The sequence below is a fragment of the Lacerta agilis genome, chromosome 18 (genome assembly GCF_009819535.1).
Source record: "Lacerta agilis isolate rLacAgi1 chromosome 18, rLacAgi1.pri, whole genome shotgun sequence".
Classification (NCBI taxonomy): Eukaryota; Metazoa; Chordata; class Lepidosauria; order Squamata; family Lacertidae; genus Lacerta; species Lacerta agilis.
Genome location: NC_046329.1, coordinates 1655421 through 1677193, shown reverse-complemented (window position 1 = coordinate 1677193; position 21773 = coordinate 1655421). Strand labels below are relative to the sequence as shown.

The window sequence follows — 21773 nt, the reverse complement described above, 5'->3', positions numbered from 1 at the left end:
CGCTTCTGGCGAACCAAAGCAGCGCACGGAAATGCCGTTTACCTTCCCTATTTATCTACTTGCACTTTGACGTGCTTTCGAACTGCTAGGTTGGCAGGAGCTGGGACCGAGCAATGGGAGCTCACCCCATGGCAGGGATTCGAACTGCCGACGTTCTGATCGGCAAGCCCTAGGTTCTGTGGTTTAACCCACAGCACCACCAGCGTAGGATTACTTTGGGTCAATTCTCTTTTCAGAGCCCATGAAGGGGCCAAAGGAGAGCCCTCAGTTCCAGCCTCCTGTTCTCACGGTGGCCGACCTGGTGCTTATGGGAAACCAGAAAGCAGGACACAAGCCGCTGGAGTCCAGAAGCATCACTGCTTCTGCTCGTGGGGCTAACTGCTTCTGATGCAGCATTTTTTGAGCCGTTGGTTGCATTCTGAAAAGGCATCAGCATCAGTTGTGCAGAACCATCTCGCTTGTCGCTCCTGAATTGAGGGTTCTTTCGCTTGTTTTTGAGGCTGTCTTTTTTTGTCCCTGGTTTGTTTTAAAACATAGCTTTTTTTTTTTAATACCGCCCTCTGACGGAAACATTTTCTAGGGCGGTTTTACCACAGACCGTAAAACAGCAATAAAAAAGCAGCACAATTCAATAAAAAAACAAAACCCAGCGTTGACAGAAAATAAATAAATCAGAGGTTGAAAACCTGGGGAAATGAGAAACGCATCTGCTTGGCATCAGAAAGACACAAAGGCAGGGAAGTTTTAAATGGATGGTGTTTTGTTGTGTTTTTAGTATTTTGTTGGGAACCGCCCAGAGTGGCTGGAGCAACCCCGTCAGATGGGTGGGGTATAATTAATGAAATCACTATTATTGATTATTAGATCAAGTGTCAGAGCAGGCGAGAGAGAGAGATCATGTCCCCCACAAGTAGAGGGTACAGCTGAAAAGACCCTCCCATGTTTGCCCCCCACCTCGCCCAAGGCAGCCTGGGCAGGTAGACTTAAGAAAGGACTCCACATTCTATTGATTCCATTTGTATTTTTTGAAGCGGCTATCCTGTTGCAGTATGGAAAGCTTTAATGAAAATCTCAAGACAACATGGGCAGGTGCCTGGGGCAAGGGGGCGGGGGGAGACACTGATAGCTACATCATCTTGAGGTCTGGGGGACTTCAGAGGTCCAGGGACTGAAATTGCCTACCCCCCAGGCCACAGGAGGGGAGAGGGTTCTTTCACTCGGCTTCCCATTGGGGCATCTGGTCGGCCGCTGTGAGAACAGGCTGCTGAAGCAAACCTTTATGAGGAATGGTTGAAGGAGCTAGGTATGTTTAGCCTGGAAAAGAGGAGACTCAGAGGAGATAGGAGAGCCAGTTTCAAATATCTAAAGGACTGGCACATGGAAGAGCTGTTGTCTCCCTCGGGAGGTGGTGGACTCTCCTTCCTTGGAGATTTTTAAGCAGATGGCCATCTGTCATGGACGCTTGAGCGGAGATTCCTGCATTGCAGGGGGTTGGGCTGGATGACCTTTACGGTCCCTTCCAACTCTACAGTTCTGGCCTGATCTTTATTATGTCCTTGAAGTTGAAGAAGGCCCTAGAGGGGCAGAGGGAGAGAAGCAAGAGTTTCTGTCACCTTTGAAAAAGGACGCTGCTTCCAGGAGAACCAGGAGAGAGCCAGTGTGGTGTAGTGGTTAAGAGTGGTGGACTCATAATCTGGTGAACCGGGTTCGCGTCTCCGCTCCTCCACATGCAGCTGCTGGGTGACCATGGGCTAGTCACACTTCTCTGAAGTATCTCAGCCCCACTCACCTCACAGAGGGTTTGTTGTGGGGGAGGAAGGGAAAGGAGAATGTGAGCCGCTTTGAGACTCCTTCGGGTAGTGATAAAGCGGGATATCAAATCCAAACTCTTCTTCTTCTTCCTTGCAATAAAGTAAAATCCTGATATTGCTGTGAAGGTCCTCTCTGTGTGTGTTTTGTGTGCGTTGAGAGAGGGAGAGAAACCCCAATAACACAATGTCTTCCTTTTGCAGACAGTAATAATCTAGAGATGATGGGGGGAGGCTGGAATGAGAGCGCCAGAGCTGGGCTCTGCGGATCCCCTCCGTCCTGCGCGCAGGATAAAGATCTCCTCTATCTCCCATTATCGGCTGCGTGTCTGCTCCGAAATTAGAACAGAGAGTCTCGGGCTGCGTGTCTGGAGTTCACGATGAGCTGCTGCTGCTGCTGCTACTGCTGCTCAGGCTCGAGGTGCGGGGGAGGGAGGTTTTCCCTTTCCCACTGGTGACGGGAGGCAGGTTTTCAGTCACTTCTGCAAGGTGGCAGAGTGGCAGAGCAGCTGCCTTGCACTCTGAAGGTCCCAAGTTCGAATCTCGAGAGAGGGCTGAGCTAGACAGCTTGATGGTTTGGCTCCATATAAGGCACCTTCCTGGTTAGATCAGCTCTTTGCTTGGAACCATGAGGACCAGAATCTTGCATTATTTCGAAGGAAAGGGCCACAGCTTGCTGACAGACCACCTGCTTGGCCTTCAGAAAGTCCCTGGTCCAGTTCCCCACTAATGTCATGGTCAGGTGGGGCCTGAAACCTTGGCGAGCTGCTGCCAGTCTGTGTGGACAATACTGAGGCTGTTGTGGTCAGGAAAGGAGCCCTGTGTGGTCAGGCCGGGTAGAGAAAGCCTCGCCTCACGTAGCTAGTAATTTCTTCTGCGCTTTGTTGCTTGGGGAGACTCCTGTGAGCCAGAAGATGACGCTCCTTGGTCCCTGCACCCAGGGGTCCCTGCCCCCAAATCCGACACTTCTCTTTCAGTGTGCAGCAGCACAGAGTCCCAAAACGGCTCTCTGGGCACAGAGTGCTGAGCTTTGGCATGCCAAATGGCAAAGCTGCCTTTGACCACAAGGTGTCAGGGACTGGTTGGAGGCAGAGGAAGAGGAATGAGGGGGTACCAGCTGGGGGAACCCTAAGGAAGGAAGGCTCAGAGCCCAGGGCGTGGTGGTGGGGCAACAGTGAGTGGTCAGAGGGAAAAGCCTGCGGGGAGGAAGTATCAGAAGCTGGAGGGGTAACAGGGCTCAGTGTGCAGGGAGAGTCTGTGGCAGAGGGAAGTCCAGAATCGGGGGCAGGAACTGAAGCAGGAGACGAGGGAGGCCAGGAGGCAGAGGGGAAGTCTGGCTGGTAAAGAGTCACAGATGTCTCCCCCTCCTGCTGCAAACGGCTCCCCTCCCCGCTGGTCTCCCAGAACCAGGAGAGATTGGCTGCATGCAGGCCCAGTCTCCGATTGCTTGGGGACAACCTTGGAGAGGAAGGACTTAGACAGCTGTGGGGAGCAGCAACTGCTTCATGGGGGCAAGACCTACCAGAGATTATTTGCTGTGCTCATTAGACCTGGGGCTCCTGTGCAGATCCTGTTTTTGCTAATACTGTAAAGACTTGACTACAAGTCGCTAGGTGTGATTTACTGCTGCTCTCTCCTGTCGAAAGGCATGTTCAAACCTTGCTCCCTCCAGCGGCCTGCCTTGTCACTCCTTTCTCATGGCCGGCCAGCTGATCGTATCAGTCCTCTCTCTCTCTCTCTGATTGATGCCTTCTAAAAAGAAAACCTCGCACACAATCGTTTTGTCCCCTGTTATCACTCTTGTTGCGGTGTGATCCTCTTCCTTTAAAAGAATTCCAAGGCTGGCAGAGCTTCTCCGGATCTCTTTGTGAGAGATTATCCCTTGAGCTTCTTCCTTAAGCGCTGCTGAAACTCTTTATCAGGGAGCACTTGAAATTCTTCGGCTTCCCTCCCCGCCATTATGCTGGAATACAGCTTTTGCTCCTGGGGTGTGGCTCTTAAACCCACAGCTTGCCTTTGGCATCACCTCGACCGAAGCAGACCCAAGAAACCTGGGACACACCTCAGTCCTAGGCTCAGTCCCCAGCGTCTCCCTGGAGGGCTGCCTGAAACGCTGGAGAGCTGCTGCCAGCCCATGCTGGGAATATTGAGCTAGGTGGCCCCAACAGTCCGACTCGTATGTATTTAAAATAGCTGTGTAGGAACCATGACGGCTATATGCTTAGTTTTGTGTAAGGCAGCTTCTTGTATCCTCTGGGTGGGGGGTTAGGCGTTTTTTTATTTCATGCTGTAGTGTCTTTGTGTGTGTGTTTGATATAAGAAAAAGAACATAACAACAGATAAAAATTTAAACATGGAAAACAAAGCTATAGAACAGGTACAGTTGCACATTGGTCAAAAGAACAAAAGTATGTGTATAGGATATAGGCATTACCTGGTTTTCAAGTCTAGTGGGGACAGCCTGAGTCACTCCGTTGGTTGGAGTGTGGTACTGACAAGGCCAGGGTTGCAGGTTCAATCCCCGCAAGGGGGTTGCATTGCAGGGGGTGGGACTAGATGATCCTCAGGGTCCCTTCCAACTCTGCAATTCCATGCCAGATTTGCCAGGCTTGTGGCAAGGGTCTCGAAAATGATGGTCCTTCTCTCTGTGTATGTAATAAAGGAATGCCAAATCATATAAAAAGTGCATGGGAGTTGTGGTCAAAATCTCAAATTACGCACAATTTCCTCCCATTTTCCAGAGCAATGGGTACCCAGCGCCCTATGTATGATTTGTCACCTGTTTCCAATTGGGTTGCAATTACTGTTTGAGCTGCTCAGATCATCTGTAAGACTGGCTCTTTTGACAATAAGTCTTCTACACAGTGGCATTGTCAAAAAATATCCTTGGCTTGTATCTTGAGCCCTCTGTTCTTCTGCCTCCCACAGGGATCCGGAGAGAGCAACTTGGAGAAAAAAGAGCGGCTGTACTCGCAGATGTGTGCGACAAGAGAAAAGGTGAGGCTCTCTATCCCTACAACAGGCAAAATTTTGAGTTTTGAGAGGCTTGATCTTGACACATTGCAGACTTTATTTTTCCTTGACCAAATCAGATTTATTGCTAGTTAAGTCGACCATTGTGCCATTTGCATACACAGACAATAAAAACAAGGCAGGTGTATAAGCCGCACTAAAATACCATTAACATTTTGCTTTGCAGTGAAGTTTTGGCATTGTTTTTTTAACAGTAGGCCAGCGATTCCTACACTGTGCACTGCGGCAGGTAATCCTTCACTTTGCTCCCCTTGAAAAGCTGAAATTGAAAAATAAAAACCTTGAGAAATAAAAGCCTAATGCCAGGTGGCAAGATGTGCTTTTTGAAAAAAGAAACGTGAAAAATCAGATTGGGCCTCTAGTGGCAGCAGTGAGGGGAAGCATAGAATCTTAGAGTTGGGAGGGACCCCTGAGGTTCATCTAGTCCAACCCCCTGCAATGCAGGAACCTCAGCTAAAGCATCCCTGACAGATGGCCACCCAACCTCTGCTTACAAACCTCCAAGGAAGGAGCGTCCACAACCTCCTGAGGGAGACGGTTCCACTGTCAAACTGGTTGTGTTGACCCCAAAGCGACTTCATCGCTCTTTTTCTTGCCCCTTGTCTTAAAAACCAGAAGGTGAGAAAAGGGTTGGGCAAGCTTCCTGCGGGGGAAGAGAGTCGCCAGTTCTATATTGGATGCAGTTATCTTAAGGGTCTGCATGGGCGGCCTCTACAGCCGCTAGCTGTGTTGGCAGAGGCTTGTGGCAGCTGGAGTCGCAATGCCGTCCGGATGGATGTGGGTTTCGCCATCCCAGGATGGAGTGCCTCTTCTGAATTGAGCCATTCCTCAAATTCTGCCTGGTGGGAGGCAGGTTTTCTCCACCTCTTGCCAGGGGTGGAGGGTCGCTGTGGCCCTCACGCCAGCTGCCTTTGTTGCCTCTGAGATCAGGGTCCCAGGACGGGCGAAGGCAGCGCCTTGAGCCAATACTCTGATCCTTCCTCCGCTTCTCCTCCCACCCTGGTTCCACTCCCCATTTAGTTTTCAACCCCCTTTTTCCCTTGCAGAATTTGATGGGCGACCAGGAGCAGCTGAAGATCCAAGTGACTCAACTGGAGGAAGAGGTGGGCACCTTACGCAAGATCAACAAAGGCCTCTTCGACTTCTCCAGCCGCCTCATCATGAAGCAGGGCAAATAGCAGGGGGGATGGACAGACCTGTTCCTCCGAGCCCAGCCTGGTGGCAGCAGAGTGCTGCCCCCCTCGGGACAAGAACCTGGCAGCAGCCACACACAGCGCCTGGGTGCCAAAACCTCTTCCCTGATCAGAGGGGCAGGAACACTGTTCATACATCCAAAATGGGGGGGGGGGGCAGAGATGGTGTAAGTCAGGATGGTTCCAACAGGACATTGCAAGGAGACATGGCCTTTCCCCCTTCCTGCTCCTCTTCCTCAAACAAACAGACGGGCCCTTTCCGCAAAGGATTGCGGGCCGCGCCATGCAACCTGCGACCCTGTTGCTGCTCCACCACTGCCTTTGCTGCCAGGCATTGATGATCAGTAGCACGCCTGCTTCCTTTGGGGAGGGGGCATGCAGGCGGCTTTTGGGGGTTCACCAGCCGTTCTGGCATTCCCCAACCGGCAGGCAGATCTCCTGGCCGCTGTCCGTCCAGGAGGAGAACAGTCCAAAGCTGTTATCAGCAAAGAGGCCTCAATTCCTTTTAACACTCTGTTTTTGAGAGCGACAGAGAGCCCCCCCTTGGAAGTGAGGGGGGGGAGAGGAGAGAGTTTTGTGTTTCATCGTTCCACAGGCTGCAGAAATGAGGCATTGGATTCTGGGCTGGGTAAACCTCTCCGGGTGAGTTGTGCTTCTCTCCCTTCATTAAAAACTGCACAAATCTCCCAAGCGCTCCCTGCTGTATGAAAGGTAGCCACTCAGGGGAGGGGCCCTCGTTATGCACCCCCAATGCCTTTTTTACATGCAGGGAGAGATTTATTTATTTACGTTCTATTGAGCCTGCGCAAATTAGACCTTCCTGCCATTGAACTGAACCACTAAAATTCACCATTACACAGCTCCGTCATGTACGGTGCGCCAGATCGTATCTTTAACCCTCTTGTTGGTCAGGACACGCAGCTCCGTATCCCAAACTGCTTTTCTGTAGTCTGGTGAATCTGCTTCTCCTTCCTGTCCTCTCTCTTCCCCTACAACCCTTGTCTTTCTTAATTTTACTTCCTTTAAAAGAAATACCTCTGGTTCCATGCCAGAAAAAAAATCCTTTTCCTTTTATTTCTTGTTTTTTTGTTTTGTGCTTTTTTAAAATAAAGGACTGTTTACTGAGATTGCATTTTGGTGGAGTGTTTAGAATGAAGGTGCCCAAGAGGCAACAGTATTGAAGCATACAAAAATATGCATGGAGAAAGTTGACTAGAGAAAGGGTTCCCCTGCCCCCCCTCACAACACTAGAACTCGAGGACATTCAAAGAAGCTGAATACTGAAGGCTCCCCTTGCCCTTAGTCATCACAGCTAAATGGAACCTCCACATTCAGGGGCAGCCTACCCCTGAATGCATCTGTTGCCCTGAGACCCTGCCCATGGCCAACCAGATGCCTCTTCTCTGAAGCCCACCAGCAGGACCCAACTGGCATTTGGAGGCATGTGCTTCCTCCTTCGGCAGAGGGCAAACAGCCCTGGTTGGTGGCCATTGGCACTTCTCTGCAGAGAGAATTCCCCGCTTGCCTCCGGGTCTTTGCAGAGGGCGCATCGCTCAGTACACAGAATCCTAGAATTGTGGTTTGAAAGGGGCCCCAGCAGTCTCATCTAGTCCAACCCCCCGCAATGCAGGAATCTCAGCTAAGGCATCCGTGACAGAGGGCCACCCAGCCTCTGCTTAGAAACCTCCAAGGAAGATGTGGCCTCGCAAGCTGATCTTGGGTGCTTTTTTCCCCTGCTGCACAACGGGAGCGGCTTGTGCACGTCCCATTCGATCTCGTCTCTCTGCTCCAGACGAGGGTTGAAATCTCGGCCCCTGGGGCTGAGTGTCCTCATCCTGGCTTCCTGAAGGGGCCTTTGCTTCTCTGAGCACAGGGTGGGACCAGCAGCTTCCTCCTCGAGCAAATAGGCGCCTTGGGATGCAGAGATCGCTTTCTGGTTGCCATTCCTCCCTGAAGGAGGAATGCAGCAGCGCTAGGCAGAGGCTGCCATTTTTATATCCGGCTGTTCAGCCTCCTGGCCTTTTTTCCGGGCGGCCGCCGTCCCCCTTGGTTCCACAAACTCATCCCCAGTGCCCCCTGCCCTGGAAAATGCAATCACAGTTTGCATGGCACACTAAGAGAACAGCGCAATGAAATTCAAAGCATCGGCGATTAATGTCACACATAATACTAAATCCAGTTAAAACTAATTCTACGGAATGGGCGAACTTGATTCAGTAGTGGCCCAGTCATTTGCAACTCCAGCGCACCCCTAGAGGAAATGGTAGGGGGGCAGAAGGCAAAAGACCTATTTGCAAACCGTTACTCTGTGGAACTCGCTGCCAGGAGGTGGGATTGCTACTTGCTTAAGGCATCTTCAACATGTGGGATACACATTAAGAGGCCCTTTTTCGTGTGCTGCTTCCATGAGAAGTCTGGAGGGTGGCAAGACAAGAGCAGGGCCTTCTCTGCAGTAGCTCCCCTCTGTAGAATGCTCTCCCCAGGGAGATCCACCTGGAGCCTTCATTAGGCTCTTTAGGCGCCAGGCAAAAACGTTCCTTTTTAGCCAGACCTTTGGCTGATTTAAATGTGTTGTGGAAGGGGAGATTGGTTGTTCCTTTCTGCTCTTATTTTTATTACGTATTTTCTGTTTTTTATACCATGATTTTATGTTGTGAACCACCCTCAGGTCTATGGGTATAGGGTGGTATACAAATTTAATCAATGATAATATTGCCTGCTATAACCCATAATGGTGTTTTTAATGGAGCCTCCATATCCCAACGCAATCTACCCCAGAATACAAGATATGAAGGAGGAACAGCCATTACAAGGGGCAGGGGTGGCCACTAATGTGGATGGGTTTAAAATAGAATCATAGAATTATATAGAATCCTAGAACTGTAATGTTGGAAGGGGCCACGAGGGTCATCTAGTCCAATCCCCTGCAATGCAGGAATCTTTTGCCCAACTTGGGGCTCGGACCCTGAGATTAAGAGCATCTTTTGCAAGAGTCTGAATCCACACACAGAGCTTCTGAATACTGTACCAGTTTCTGGAAACCATAAAAGGAAAGAGGCACCTGGTTGGCCAGTGTGAGAAGAGGATGCTGGACTAGATGGGCTGTTAGCCTGATCCAGCTATCAGGTTCTTATGTCCTTGTGGAGCCTCCAGGTTAGAGGCAGTCTATCTGGATTCCTAACTTCTTCCTGGTATTTTGCCACTGTAGGCAACAGGATGCTGAACTAGATGGGCTGTTGGCTCTCCTTAAGTTCTTCTCTTTTTAAAGTATTTTCTTTCTTAAAGCAGGAGCGGGAGACCCAGCAGGCTATCCCCAAAAGTGGGAGAACCCATTTTGATTTAAAGTGTGGCTTAATAACCCAGAGTGTCTGGACCGATTGCCCAGCTCGCATGCCAGTAGGCTTAGATAATAATGCTTTTAGCTTAATCAGTGCCTGCTCCCCTCGTTCCAGCAAGGAGCTGAGGGTTGTTTTATGTTTTCAGGAGGAATGCATATTTTGATCTGTTCCCGACCTCACAAATTAAAGAGTTTTTAACGGGGCCCGTCAGCCAGATGGGTTTATTCCGCTGTCCCCAGAGCACCCCGGACTGAATTTTCAAAAAAAAACAAAAAACAAGTGAACTATTCAAGCTACCAAGGCAGTGATGCTTTCAAATAGCAGTTGCTGGAAATTGCAGCAAAGGAGATTTGCTGTTGCACTCAGGTTCTGCTTGTGGGTTTCCTGCTTGGGGCATTTGCTTGGCCACTGCGAAGACAAGATGCAGGATGGGGCCCCTTGGGGGGGGGGTCTGATCCAGCCACTTCTGACATCGTAATGGACAATTTTGTGTCTGGTAAGACTATTCTTGGCTACTAGCCATGCCGGCGATGCTCCGCCTCCACGATCGGAGGCAGCAATGCCACACCCTCCAACATTTCTCCGATGAAAATAGGGACGTCCTAAGGGACGCGGGTGGCACTGTGGGTTAAACCACCGAGCCTAGGGCTTGCTGATCAGAAGGGTGGCGGTTCGAATCCCAGCGATGGGGTGAGCTCCCGTTGCTTGGTCCCTGCTCCTGCCCACCTAGCAGTTCCAAAGCACGTCAAAGTGCAAGTAGATAAATAGGTACCGCTCCGGCGGGAAGGTAAACGCCGTTTCCGTGCGCTGCTCTGGTTCGCCAGAAGCGGCTTAGTCATGCTGGCCACATGACCCAGAAACCGTAAGCCGGCTCCCTCGGCCAGTAACGTGAGATGAGCGCCACAACCCCAGAGTCATCCGCGACTGGACCTATCGGTCGGGATACCTTTACCTTTACCTAAGGGAAAGCGGGACATTACCGGGATCAAATCAGAAACCGGGACGGCTTCTGTAAATCCAGAACTGTCCCTGGACAATACGGGCACTTGGAGGGTCTCAGATGCTGACTCCTGAGCCCTGCATCTGCAACTGATGTAGATGAATATCTGAATATTTGAATATCTCTTACAGGTAGGTAGCCGTGTTCGTCTGCCATAGTCAAAACAAAATAGAAAATAAACTAATTCCTTCCAGTAGCACGTTAGAGACCAACTAAGTTTGTTCTTGGTATGAGCTTTCGTGTGCATGCACACGGTGTATCTGAAGAAGTGTGCATGCACACGAAAGCTCATACCAAGAACAAACTCAGTTGGTCTCTAAGGTGCTACTGGAAAGAATTTCCTATTTTGTTTCGCCTGTGAGGTCAGTTATGCCAAGAGGTGGTGACTGGCCCGAGGCCACGCCTAGGAAGCTTCCTGGACAAGTGGGAGGATTCGAACCCTGGTCTCTCCCCCGAGCCAAATACTCTAACCACTGTGCCACGCTGTCTCCCAAGCAAGAGCCTCTGCTTGTGCGTTTTGGGGGCAGGAGGCAGCAGCGCTATTAGATCAGGGTGGCTGGGAAATGGCTGCCGCCCACACCCCAAACTGGCAATCTCCATCCTTTTCTCCCCTCAGGCAGAAGGTGCCTCATCCATCTCACTTTAGCCTGCCAGGGCACCAGAAATGAAAAATTGGCTTGCCAGCAATGGGGTTGGAATGGTCCTTGCCAACGGTGGGGTTTCCTGCCAGGTCACTCCTGGGTGTTCCATCTCCCCTCCGATTCTAGATAAAACCTGGCCTCTGGGACACCATCTCCCCACAACCCCCCACAGCCTTTCAAATGGGGGTTTGGGGAACAGGCCTGCTTTCCTTGTTTCTCATGCACCTGCCTTGGCCATGGATCTAGTTAATTAACTGTCGGCCGCTGAGCAGATAAACTATCCATCCTGGGAATTTGCTTAATTGCTTATTTGGCCTTGTTGCTAATATATGGTGTGTGTGTGTGTGTGTGTGTGTGTGTGTGTGTGTGTGTGTGTGTAAAGGAAAACTCTCCCTCTGCGCTATTCTTCCAAGAAGGCTCTCTTTCTTCCTTTCCCCTCCCACCGGATTCGGTCACCAAAACAGCTGCCTTCTCAGCCTTGCAAAGAGAGGCTGGTCCTTCGTCCTTCTTGAATAGCTACAGTTCGTTATAGCATGGTGCTGATCATGGCAAGGCTGCAGGTTCAATCCTTTAAGAAGGATGTTGACAAGCTGGGATGTGGGCCTAGGAGGGCAACCAAGATGATCAAGGGTCTGGAAACCAAGCCTTATGAGGAGCGTTTGAAGGAGCTGGGTATGTTTAGCCTGCAAAAGAGGAGACTGATAGCCACCTTCAAATATCTGAAGGGTTGTCACATGGAAAATGGAGGAAGCTTGTTTTCTCCTGCTGTGGAGGGTAGGACTTGAACCCATGGCTTCAAGTTACAAGAAAGGAGATTCCAACTACAGGAAAACTTTCAGGCAGTAAGAGCCATTTTACAGTGGAACGGACTCCCTTGGCAGGTGGCGGGCTCTCCTTTCTTGGAGGCTTTTAAGCATAGGTTGGATGGTGAGGGTGAAAGAGGAGAGCGCAAAATATGGTCTGAAGCTCAACATAAAAAAACAACAACAACTAAGATTATGGCCACTGGTCCCATCACCTCTTGGCAAATAGAAGGGGAAGAAATGGAGGCAGTGAGAGATTTTACTTTCTTGGGCTCCATGATCACTGCAGATGGAGACAGCAGTCACGAAATTAAAAGACGCCTGCTTCTTGGGAGAAAAGCAATGACAAACCTAGACAGCATCTTAAAAAGCAGAGACATCACCTTGCCGACAAAGGTCCATATAGTTAAAGCTATGGTTTTCCCAGTAGTGATGACTGGAAGTGAGAGCTGGACCATAAAGAAGGCTGATCGCCGAAGAATTGATGCTTTTGAATTTTGGTGTTGGAGCAGACTCTTGAGAGTCCCATGGACAGCAAGAAGATCAAACCTCTCCATTCTGAAGGAAATCAGCCCTAAATGCTCACTGGAAAGACAGATCCTGAAGCTGAGGCTCCAGTACTTTGGCCACCTCATGAGAAGAGAATACTCCCTGGAAAAGACTCAGATGTTGGGAAAGGTTGAGGGCACAAGGAGAAGGGGACGACAGAGGACGAGATGGTTGGACAGTGTTCTCGAAGCTACCAACATGAGTCTGACCAAACTGCGGGAGGCAGTGGAAGACAGGAGTGCCTGGCGTGCTCTGGTCCATGGGGTCACGAAGAGGCAGACACGACTGAACCACAACAAGGATGGCCATCTGTCATGGATGCTTTTGCTGAGATCCCTGCCTTGCAGGGGGTTGGACTGGATGACCCTTGGGGATCCCTTCCAACTCTTACCATTCTATGATTCTAGAACCGCTGATCTGAGAAGAGTCCTTCTTTGCTTTCAGGAGGGAAGCCTTTTCTGAACGGAGGCATTACTCCACCTCTGGAAAGTTTCTCCTCTGATCAGGGACGAGGAACATGCCCACTTACAGATGTTGCTAGATTCCATCTCCCAACCTTAACCATTGGTGCTGCTGGCTTGCCGGGGCTGCTGGAAGTGGAGTCCAAGAACATCCAGAGAGGGCCATAGGCTCCCAAATCTCTCTTTCCAGCTAAGACGCATCCCTTCCCACCTTGGCGTCTGGAGAGCACTTTGCAGATAAACGGCTAAATTGAAATAAGCTCATCGTCTCGCTGGGCACGTTAATTCTCCAAACGGCAGTCGATTTCTGCTCCTTGCATTGATTTGTTTACATAAGCAGAAGACCTTTCGGCAATTCTTTTGGCTGCGGGGAGCGGTGGGGTGAGAGGATCCCACAGCCAAGGCTGTATGTGCTCATAGAATCCTAAGAGCTGGGAGGGATCTCAAAGGTCACCCAAGGCTGACTCGCTGCCAATGTGCAAAGTCTGCAGATACGGACACCTTTTGGGTAGGCCGTGTGGATCAACCTGCACTTTTCCTCCTCCAAAGATTCATAGAATGGTAGAGCTGGAAGGGACCCCAAGAGTCATCTAGTCCAACCCCCTGCCAAGCAGGACCTGCAACTCAAGCATCCACGACAGATGTGCATCCGACTTCTGCTTTAAAATCTCCATGGAAGGAGAGGCCACCACCTCCTGAAGGAGACCATTCCGCTGCTGAACAGCTCTCACTGTCAGAAAGCTCTTCCTGATGTTTACTCAGAATCTCCTTTCCTGTAATTTAAGGGTCTGGTGACTTCCATTTCAGTGTATCTGAAGAAGTGTGCATGCACACGAAAGCTCATACCAAGAACAAACTCAGTTGGTCTCTAAGGTGCTACTGGAACGATTTTTTTTACTTTATTTTGTTTTGAAGTCATTGGTTTGAGTCCTGCCCTCCAGAGCAGGAGGAAACAAGCTGGCTCCCTCTTTCATGTGTCAGCCCTTGAGCTATTTGAAGATGGCTCTCCTATCTCCTCTCAGTCTCCTCTTCTCCAGGCTAAACTTCCCCAGCTCCTTCAACCCTTCCTCACAAGGTTTGGTTTCCAGACCCTTGACCATCTTGGTTGCCCTTCTCTGCACACATCCCAGCTTGTCAATGTCCTTCTTAAATTGTGGTGCCCAGATTGGAAACAGGACTCCAGATGTGGTCTGACCAAGGCAGAACGGAGTGGGCTTGTGACTTCCCTTGACCTTAGGACTGCCATACGTCTGGATTTTCCCTGACATTACTGGGATTTCAAAGGTGGAATCGATGTCCAGGGGGCATTTACAAAAGCCGTCACTTTGTCCTAGATCTTAGGCAAGTCAATCAAAAAAAATTTTTTTTTTGTGAGCTAAAAAAAGCTCAGCAATTTTTGTGGGATCCTGGCTTTTACTTTGTGAAATATGGCAACCCTACTTGACCTGGACTCATAGAATCAGAGGCTTGGAAGGGAAGCTGAGGATCATCTAGTCATATAGAATATGCCGCTGTTCCGTTGGGGATCCAGCCTGTAACCTTGGCATTATCTGCACCCAGCTCTAACCCACTGAGCTATCCAGTACACTTCCTTCCACACAAGTTCAGGATCAGCACAGACTGGTGTGCTCAGGTCTGTTAAGCATACATGTAATGGTTTAATTTGCACAGAAATGAGAAATGTATTAACAAAGGTTCAAAATGGAAAATGGCTCCATGTGTGTTGCTCACACCAGGGGTTTTCCACGAGAGTTTTTCTAAAGGACTCTGAGCTCTTGCTGAGTTAACGATTAACTGTGGTCTAAACCACAGAGCCTAGGGCTTGCCGATCAGATCGGTGGTTCAAATCCCGTTGCTTGGCCCCTGCTCCTACCAACCTAGCAGTTCAAAAGCACGTCAAAGTGCAAGTAGATAAATAGGTACCACTCCAGCGGGAAGGTAAACGGCGTTTCCATGCGCTGTTCTGGTTCGCCAGAAGCGGCTTAGTCATGCTGGACACATGACCTGGAAGCTGTACGCCGGCTCCCTCGGCCAATAAAGCGAGATGAGCGCCGCAACCCCAGTCATTTGCGACTGGACCTAATGGTCAGGGGTCCCTTTAAATTTTTAACAGGTAGCTAACATGTGAGGGTTTGCAAACCTGGGATCATGCGAGAGGTATTGGGTCGCCATCTCCTTTTTGAAAGGAGTTGTTTTTGAGTCCTCTTGGCCTCCCAAAATCAATGGGTTGTAGATACAAGTGCAGATGTCTCTCTGAAAGCCACAGGGAGAACAAGGCATGTAAATGGTTCTCCTGAAGGAAGAGAAAACAGCCTGGAGGCTGGAAATCAGTCTGTAGAGAGAAAGAGAGACCTGTGCTTATAGGTCTGTTTGGATTATTTCATATTTTGAAAGATGCTCAGCCTGTGCTGCACAGCACAAGATATTGTATGGATACTGTATTTTTGATGTTTTAATTCTGTTTTGAAGAAAGTTCCACTGGTAAAAGTTGAAATAATATTTTCAGGGGTGTCGACAAGGAGCAAGTTCTTATGCTTCAAGCTTTGCAGAATTTAATATCTGCAACGAGGTCCTGCTTGCCAGCTTCCCTTTGGGGGCATTTAGGGGCCACACTGAGAACAGGAGGCTGAGCTAGAGGGCACCCTTTGGGCATCCTCTGAAGTTCTGCGCTGCTGCAGACAAGACAAGAAGCTCATTAGCAATTGTTATAAGAGTTTTATAAAGGTCTTGTATATATGTATAATAGATGTTCATGAATGTACCAAGCAAACACATACAAATATGTAAACCACATGTCTGAAACCCGCAGAAAAGTCCCGAAACCATTTTCTCTCTCCCAAAATATTTCAAATATTTCTCTGCAAGGTGGAAGGAAATGGGAAATCTCCCCATTGTCTCTTTCACAAATTCTGTCTTAAGGGCACATTTAAGACATGAATTGGCTGTGAGCCTGTGAGCCGGATTCAGGAATTGAGTAGTTATCATAACAAAAGAGTGGCCAGGATGCCTGGGTAATCCAATCAGGTAACCTGGCAGACAGGGAAAAAACAACACACCCAGATTTCCGCCCCTTGTTTGGATGTATTCTGGGGGTGGTCTTGGGCCACACCCCTTCTGTGATGTATGTATGATGTTTCTGGGGTGGTCTTGGACTCCAGGCTGGGCAATTTAAAACGTCTATATAAGGACTTGAGCGCATGGTCCCTCCTGTGTCTGTGGGGGAGCACCCTGTTGCCACAGCTTTTATAAAGACCAGGCTTACTAGCTGCTTTGCTTCTCAATATTCTCTGTTATTTTCTCCTACCAAAATAAAGAACCTACAAAAGGACTCTATATGGGCTCTTGGGTACCCCATAAGGGAAAAGGAGCAGTGTTTTTCCCCCTCATAACACAATAGTGCGCCTTTATCTTCTCACCCGCTCACCACAGGCGAGTAGCTCTTCTGGAAAGATTGGAGGAGAACTGAAACATCCCGCATTTCTGTGCCCTTGACCATTTCCATCTCTGTGGAGCACCAAGCGGAGACGCCATCTCCTCTCAAGTTTGCACGCCTGACGGGAGATCTCCCTGGCAGATCTCATGCTGTCCGTCATGCTGTCCCTCGGCAGGAATTAAATGTTGGGGGACAACCCGAGCTTCCCTCCCCTGTCCTATTTATTCTCCTTCTGCCCCGTCAATCATCCGCTGCTGACCCAAAAGCGCAAAGTGAAGATGCTCGGTTAAGTTATGCTGACAGAGGAGAGATGGTCGCTCCCTTCATAAGGAGATGCTGCTGTTTTCTTTCGCTTGGGAAGAATCCTACAATCTTAAGAGGAGGGATGAGACAAGATGGATGCAAAAGGATTGACCCGCCAAAGACGGAGCCTGTCGTGGATGGTTCCCTTGAGATTCCTGCCTTGAATGGGGTAGGACTAGGTGACTCTCAGAGGTCCCTTCCAGTTCTACAATTCAATGATTTGTTGTGGAAAACAAGCCCTAGCTCAGCTAGGTATAATTGTCAATTATTATTCCTTATTACCATTATTTATTTTTATCCATTCCATTCATGAACCTCTTTCTACATCTCCAAGAATTCTGCAGTAGAACGTAAGAATCGCACATATTAGAAACAATTTCGAATCTCATCCAGATACCAACTGATTGATATTATATATATATATATATATATATATATATATATATATATATATATCCTCTCCACTGAGAAAGACTTGATCTTGTTAAAAATGATCTTATTAGAAGGAGGTGGGACTAGACAAAATCAATGTGAGAGGATCGATCTGTCCAGGACAGCCTGGTTAGAGAGGGCTGTATCCATTATTAGTCATACTCAGAGGAGTAAAAGGGGCATGGTTAATTTAGGCCCATTGATATCAATGGGTCTTTTGTTGTTCAGTCGTGTCCAACTCTTCGTGACCCCATGGACCAGAGCACGCCAGGCACTCCTGTCTTCCACTGCCTCTCGCAGTTTGGTCAGACTCATGTTGGTAGCTGTGAGAACACTGTCCAACCATCTCATCCTCTGTCGTCCCCTTCTCCTTGTGCCCTCCATCTTTCCCAACATCAGGGTCTTTTCCAGGGAGTCTTCCCTTCTCACGAGGTGGCCAAAGTACTGGAGCCTCAACTTCAGGATCTGCCCTTCCAGTGAGCACTCAGGGCTGATTTCTTTAAGGATGGATAAGTTATCAATGGGTCTACTCTGAGTAAAAGAATAATTTGAGAGGCAATCAAAACAGATGCACTCTGAACACAACACAGGTCACAGGTTCCCAACCATTTCTGCTGCCCACTGAGGTGGGTGGGGCAGAAGGCAGGGGAGACCCAGAAGTGGGCAGAGCCAGACCACTCTGGTTCCATCCTCCTCCTTCTGTTCCTTCTCCCTGCTGACTTCTACAAGGGGCAAGACTTGAGACTGAGGAGGAGGAGGAAGATGACAATATATCAATATATCATGCGAAAACCGGTTTGAAGTCCTTATCATGATATCAGTTTCATAATTTTTGACCTGGCAATATATCACGATGTGTGCGTTTGTGCGCTATGCGAAATCACTGTGGAGCCAGGCAATGCCTCTAACTCCATCCTTATTTCGGACATTGTGATAGAGCAATATATTGTGACGTTTAGCTGCTGATATATCGCAATGTTGAAAACCAGATCTCACCCAGCCCCAACGACAGGAAGGGCACCTCCCTACTCCCTGTGGCAAGTGGGGGCTAGCAGAGGTTACTCATTCAAACACGGACCAGCCCCTGGGGGGGCCATGGTCAGAGACGGGATGGCGTGGGGTGTCAAGCTTCACATATAAACTTTCACCTGAATCTAGGATTCTATATTTTATACAATTATGGGACTGTCGGCATGCTCCTTTTGGGGTCGTTTGCCCACCTTTGGTCCCCACCTGCACTCAACTCTCACCTGTGGCTCCTAGAAGCTGCCAGCAGGTGACAGCGGCCACAATCCCAGGAGTGGCTTTGACTGGCCGGCTGAACCAGGTGAGGGGAGCTGATGGGTCTCAAACCCTCGGTGAGTTAGGGGCTTCTCCTGCATGCGAAGACAGGCTCCGGTGGACGGAGCGGACGAGACCAAGAGTGGGTCCAATGGTCAAGGAGGTGGTTTCTGTTTGTGCTGAAGAGGGAAGTGAGCGGCAGGTGGGACTAATCTCCTATCTAGGAGAAGGAAAACTCTGACCCTAAACTTCTGCCTTTGCGGGACATCTTTGGGAGAAGGAAGGACTCAGGAGTGAAGCCTTCACAAATCCAGAGTGGAGTCCCTAAGTCAGTTGGATGGCGTCTTGTACGCCTTCATCCAGCAACTCCTGCAGCCAAGCTGGTGCCAAACATCTTGACATGGGCGTACCCAGGGGGGGCAGCTGCCCCCCCCCAGAAGCAAAAAAAAAAAAAAAAAGGTTATTGGCAGCCTAAAAGGGAAAAAAGCTCTCCTCCTGAATAAAAGCTCAACGACTGGTCTTTCTCCCCCTCCCAAAATCTCAATAACAATTGAGCTCTTGCCCTCTTGCCGAGGCACAGTTGGCCACTGTGTGTGTGTGTGTGTGTGTGTGTGTTGCGCCGGCTGTTTCCCCCTCCCTCATGCCGACAAAGAGCTGGCGTGCCTATCAGAGACCGGATCCTAGCCTGCACCCTGCTTGGTCAAATGGGGATTGTTACGGAAATTATGGGGGGGGGTCACCTAAGCAAAGTCTCCTCCCGAGTAAACTCATTTGGGGTATGGAGTGATGCCCTGAAGGGGACCCATCTCTCTGCCATGATCCAGTAGGCTAGAGACCACGTGCACAGGGAAATGCCTCAGCAGGTAATCTCTGGGTGCTTCAGGCTAATATCCCTCAACCAGAATCCCATTGTTCTCTCCCAGATAAGTGCTCAAGGTATCCTGGCCAGTACTTAACACCCATTCACACTTCTCAGGGCTATCTCCCTGATATTGCTCTGTTTTCCCCATATGTTAATCTTGTTTTTCCTGTTTTTCCTATATGTCAATCATGTATAACCCTCCCCTTTGGTGATGTAGTGATGATGTAGTAATGATGTTTCCAAACTGTATTCTGGGATATGACAGGAGTTTTTAAAAGTTCTTGTAACGCTGCTCTGGGTGGGCAGTTTGACTGTAACCTATTGCTCAATAAATCCTGTCTTGTCCTTGCTCCAGTGGCTGGACTTCTTTTATTTAACTCTGCAGAAACCAGTGGGCTTATCCCTAAGGGCCAGGTGGCTGGGCAGTTCCACACCTGGGATTTTCTTTTACAAATCTTTATTACGGTAGTAGACCAGCATCAGTAAAGTGGGGTACAGTCATTTTCAATCTGTAAAACGTTTTGGAAAGCTAAAAAGTAAAGTACATATAAAAGTCTAAAAGAAGGGTTTAGGAACATTCATCGGATGTGGAAGAGAATAAAAGGTTCGTATAGAAAGACTATGGCTATCAATTTACAGAACACTTTCATATGAGTGTTCATTAAATCTAGTTTAATAACAATAATAATAATAATGTTGCAACGCAGGAATGCAGGGAAAAGAAAACTCCTGGCACTCATTCTTTCTTGCTACAGAATTAAAAGATTTCTCCGCTTTCCTCCTTTTTCTCTTGGGGGGGGGTGCTAAGCAGTCACCCTAAGGGGAAATTGGTCCCCCCACCCCCACTTAGAGAAAATGGACTGCTCGGAACCTGTCTGTGACATCGGCTCAGAATCCCCACCTCACTTTGCAGTTGAAGCTGCAGCATAGGCCCAACCGCCTTTGGGTTGCATGACTTCTGTTAGCCAGCAATCAAGAGTCTCGTCCGACTCCAAAATGGTGAGTGGACCAACAGGAAATTGCTAGGGGAGTTTTGAGTCCTTTTATTCTGTTGCAGTTGCAGAGAAAGGACGGTGGGGGGTTGGGGGGCTGCCCCTGGTGTCATTACTGAGGGGGGTGGCAAAATGACAGAAAGCCAAGCTTAAAAAATAAATTGGGCTCACCAAACTTTTTAGTTTTGGCTGGGGGGGGGCAGTACTTACTGGGGAGCCTGCGTGTCCCAGCCATGCGTCTCTCCTGGGAGTGACGTGGTGGCTTGGGAGCCTGAGGGGGCGGTGGCAGAGGGAGGCTCCAGGCAGTGCCCCCCACCCGCAGGACCCCCGTGTTGAACCGGGCACCCGATCAGCTAGCTATGCCGCTGTTCTGCTGTTTCAATTGTGGGTGCCTTGAGAGTTAATGTGCCCCACTCGTCCTGATGGACCAGCCCCCCATGGCGCCAGGGCTGTAGGGCTTCCCTGGCTAGCGACTCAAGGCGGGCAGGAGAGTTTGGCTTCTGGGTTCCTCCCTGTCTCATTTTGGGATGTTCTCTTTCTCCTCTCTCCCCACCACCACGGCCACCACCTCTGGGGTCCTGTCACTGCCAGCAGTCAGCCTCGGAGAGTCTGGAAGACGGTGGCAGGCTTGATCTCTTGAGTCCGGATTGGGTAAGTGGCAGCGGCCTAAGCAACGATTGGCAGAAGGGGAGGAGGGCCTTTTGAGGGCGACCTCCCCCCCCCCCCGGGTTATATTAATGGGTGCCTTGAGATTTAATGTTTGCTTGTGTTAATTGCTTGTCTTCTGCATCTTTTCATTGCAGGTTCCTAAAATGTCACCATTTAGTTCCAAGACATCACTGAGCTCAACGGACTCTTTGTCCTCATTGGATTCATTTTTCAATTCCCTCAATGAGGTACGTAGCAGACAGAACTGGAGGGAAGCCCTGCTGAGTCGCACAAGGGCAACCCTGAGGCTGGGGAGGAAGAGGAGGAGGAGGAGGAAGCTGGCCGGCCGGCCGGTTGTGAGCATGGGGGCAGACAGGCAGGGGGCTGCTAAGGGCAGGCTGTGCTTGCTGCCCCACTTGTCCTGATGGACCAGCCCCCCATGGCGCCAGGGCTTTAGCCTTTAGGACTTCCCTGGCCAGCGACTCAAGGCGGGCAGGAGAGTTTGGCTACTGGGTTCCTCCCTGTCTCATTTTGGGCTTCTGTCTTTCTCCTCTCTCCCCACCACCACGGCCACCACCTCTGGACTGGTTCCTGTATCCTTTCTGTGCCAACAGTCAGAATCTGAGGAGGAGGTCGCTGAGGAGGAGGACAAGACCATTGAAGAGCCAGGCACCCCCGTGGAGGAGGAGGAACAGGACCAGGAGGCAGATGATGCAGAACAGCGCTCTCTGCCCCCTGGTCCAGAGGAAGCGGCAGAGGCGAAGGAGGTAGGCTGTACTGGGAGTGCGGATTCTGGGAGGTGCCTAGCGGGGCTCATAGCTTCCAAGAATCTGGAGGTCAATTGTTTACTTTTCCCACAGGTCTGCTACGAAGAGAGGCCTACGGAGACCCCCAGCTGCCTCCCCCTCCGGCCGCTCATCTCTTTCTTCCGGAGGGTTTTCAACATGCGATCAACACCAGCGACACCAGGGCAGAAGAGGAGGCCGCTCTGTGCAC

The 21773-nt window shown here is 49.8% G+C and overlaps 1 protein-coding gene across 1 annotated transcript in view; it reads left to right on the top strand.

The window, feature by feature from the left end:
- Positions 1 to 6292, top strand: part of LOC117039474 (WD repeat-containing protein 18-like) — a gene marked incomplete at its 5' end in the record, with an annotated part of 28412 nt that extends 22120 nt beyond the window's left edge. The window contains 2 exons of the mRNA XM_033136586.1: positions 4737 to 4805; positions 5888 to 6292. Coding sequence (XP_032992477.1) covers positions 4737 to 4805; positions 5888 to 6019 — 201 coding nt within the window. The remainder of the gene's footprint in view (positions 1 to 4736; positions 4806 to 5887) is intronic.
- Positions 6293 to 21773: the final 15481 nt, after the last annotated feature.